General features: G+C 40.8%; 1 protein-coding gene across 1 annotated transcript in view; it reads right to left on the bottom strand.

Moving 5' to 3' along the window:
• Positions 1-272: 272 nt before the first annotated feature.
• Positions 273-3,272, bottom strand: part of ncam1a (neural cell adhesion molecule 1a) — a 345,049-nt gene continuing 342,049 nt past the window's right edge. The window contains exon 20 of the mRNA XM_037687811.1: positions 273-409. Within this exon, the coding sequence (XP_037543739.1) occupies positions 289-409 (121 nt within the window). The 3' untranslated portion in view covers positions 273-288. The remainder of the gene's footprint in view (positions 410-3,272) is intronic.

The raw sequence follows: 3,272 nt of genomic DNA, 5'->3' as shown, positions 1-3,272 counted from the left end.
ACTTTTCTCCCCTGTAAGGGGTCCCTGAACCCAAAAAGTTTGAGAACCCCTGGTTTTAGGAATATATTCCTGGTCGGAGGACACAATAAAAAAGTGACCCTTATTCTTTTTTTCTAGATGCTTTTTGTTTCTCTAACGCAGCGGGGTGTGTAAAAATGGTTTGAGATTTCAGTGACTGTGACCACCTCCCCTTTTAAAATTTTTTTTTTACCTGTAAATCCCCAAACCCCGAACCCCTCCCCCCGATGCCAACTGCTGTCTTCCACTTCTTCTTTAGGTACGAGGCGGTTACGCTTTACTCTCGTTGCCGTTCGCCTGAGGAGCCTCGTTGGGAACCGTCTTCACCTCGGCCGTGGTGTTCTTCACCTCCGCCTCGCTTTTGGTGTTATCGTCCTTCACAGCCTTACCACTGTGGGCAAAAACAAAGGAGTAACGACACCAAAAAAAGAAAACAAAGGACATTTTGTTAGCATCAGTAAGTCTCTCTTTCACAGCCCAACCGAGCTGCCTTTTGTGTCGTTCTCTCAAAGATAGAAGGGAAGAATGGCGGGAAAACAACAAAAAAAAACATGCACACATCTTTGACGGAATGTGTTTTCGCTCCTGGAACTGAATGCATTTCACACATAATGGGATCAAGCTCTGTATCCCAGCCAGACATCGAACAGGAGTACATGGATGTCACAGCTACTTTCAAGGAACAATGGATGCTGATGGGGAATGACACAGGGCCAGTACAGTAGGCACAATGTACGGGGAGAAGGCAAAAGCTCCAACACGGGCGACAATACACAAGAGGATTACATGCCATCTGGACTCAGCTGAGCTCAGACACAATGGGGGGAGAGACTTTAAAGCCATGCATCACTCGAGCGCAATATTTCTGGCCTTCTTCCAGTTTTTATCAGTCTGCGTCTCGTCGTCTCCCTGTCAGCTTCTCTGCTTAGTAAACTCCTCTGTCCCGCTGACAAACTACTACATTTAGTGCGCCTGGATGCTGGATTCTTCAACATATCCATCCCAGACCACGTTTCCAGATCTGATCCTTGTTGTTAATTAAAATGAGTTTGCAGCCTGAAGCTCCACCAGCATCTCCTACAGTCCTCTTTTCCCCCTCAGCAGGCCACCGTTTCACAGTTTGAAGAATAATTGAAGCTTGAATACTAAAAAAAAAAAAAAAATGGTTTGATGAAAACAGACAGATCTTAGTTCTTAGGAGATTAAATGTTGTCTGCTGAGTGTGTGATTATTAAGCAGCTTGTTTGTATATAATGACCTGCTCCCCATATGGCGTCATTGTCCGGACACCTTTAAACTGAGGATGATTATTTCAAAGTTTGGTCTGAACGTTTAAGGAGAGTCAGGGAAACTCAAATCTTCTTCATCCTTCATATGTCTGTAAACATGCAATAACTGTATTTACTCTATGCTTGAGACCAAAGAGTGCAGATTTCATACAGGCTGCTTGTTTATTTTGAAAAATCACATCTAACCGACTGACCTTTCACAATTCATTTAATCTAATGTATCATGTTTCAATATAATTGGATAAAAGTGACTGTGCATTTAAATCCATGTTGAATTGAACTGTAGATGTTCTGCAGATAATCTAATAATCTGACCTATTTTGTAGCTTGGTCGTATGAAAGCACGCCTCGTCCCATTCGATTAAAGGGAAAGTTCACGTCAGTAAAGCAAAATGAAAATCTATCTACCATATTTTACGGTGTATAAGTCACACCTTTTTGCATAAATTTGCAAGTCCTGCGACTTATACAGCGAAGCGACTAATATTTATTTTTCCCCATATTTATAACCCAATTTTTGTCTGAGCTCTGACGATTTCATTCATACTGACATAAAAAAATATTAAACATTACCATTTTCAACTGCTAGAGGGCCCTCAAGCTTTATGGCAAGCCAAGTGGCTCATTAATAGGTAAAAGTGGCTATTAATGAGACATTTGGCTTGCCATTCAAAGCCACATTCTTCTCGCTCCAGAACTCCTGGAGTAAACGTCAAATCCGCTGCATTTCGCCGCGCCGCCCAGGTGAAATACAGCTGATTTGACCATTAAAGTGCATTTATTAAGGAAAAGTTCAACTGAGACACACCTTTGCTTTAATGTTGAGCAAACAATTATTTTTAAGTGTCGAGTCGAGACGGTTCTTCTCGTCCTGAGCATTCCTTTGCATCGTTGACCTTGCATTGACCTGCATATGACAATAAACCTAAACCTAGCTTGTCCTTAATAATATAAAAATCTCTCAAGGAAACCTCTCCAGTCTTTATGGCACCAAACTCGACATCAGCTTTGCTTAAAATAACATCTGAACATGGCTGATGCATTGTAGAAAAGCTCTGTGGACAGGAAAGTTAAAACAGAACTTCCTGAAAAGTTTACGAACTGTCCAAATACATGATATAGTAAATATAAAAGTTTATTTTTGAATTGATTTTTTTTGGAAATATTTGAATCCTTTGTTCAGTTTTGATTAAAAAAACGATACCTTGGAATAGACACTTTGATTAAAGGTGACAACATTTTTACTCGCCAGTGTATGTGATGAGCAGGGAATACGTTTACAGATTTTAATACCTCTGAATAAAAATAAATAAGCCCGAGGAGGACGAAGCTTCTCAGAAATCCAATAAACCCACAAGAAGTCTGACAGGATGTATCAGTGTTGGAGCACTAAAGAAGCAGAGATCAGTGCGAGCACCGCGCTTCAGTTCTGTCAGAAATATGAAGAAAAATCCTTCCAATGACAATTTTGGTTTTATCAAACTGATTCTGAGCTGACAAGATCCCTGCATCCAACTAGCTCTAAACACATCATCCCCGACGTCTTCCTAGGACCATCTGAGGGAGCACATGAAGAGACGAAGAAGGCCCTGAAAGAGGAGTGACTGTCAGTGAGCCTCTGTAATTCATCTTCTGCCACGGAGTTCTCGTCACCTTCACAGGCTGTCAGGAATCAGGCATGTCTGAGAACTCCAAGGACCCAAACTTTGAATGATAATCTCAAACACTTGAGCCAAAATCACAGTTTTACACACAAGAAGACAGCAGTGAGGGGAGGTTTCTGAGCCTGGCCTTTAAAACCAAAATGCACTACAGTAGTCCCTCGTTTATCACGGGAGTCCCATTCCTAGCCCCCCTGCAATAAGTGAAAAACTGCAAAGAAGGAATAGTAGTACAAGTAGTAGTATGTAGTAGTTTATTTTATATATATATATATATATATATATATATATATATATATATATA

This window comes from Nematolebias whitei, chromosome 14, assembly GCF_014905685.2.
Source record: "Nematolebias whitei isolate Nwh7 chromosome 14, NemWhi1, whole genome shotgun sequence".
In the NCBI taxonomy this organism is placed as follows: domain Eukaryota; kingdom Metazoa; phylum Chordata; class Actinopteri; order Cyprinodontiformes; family Rivulidae; genus Nematolebias; species Nematolebias whitei.
Note: the sequence above shows the minus strand (reverse complement) of the source record. Positions and strands in the feature narration are given on the sequence as shown.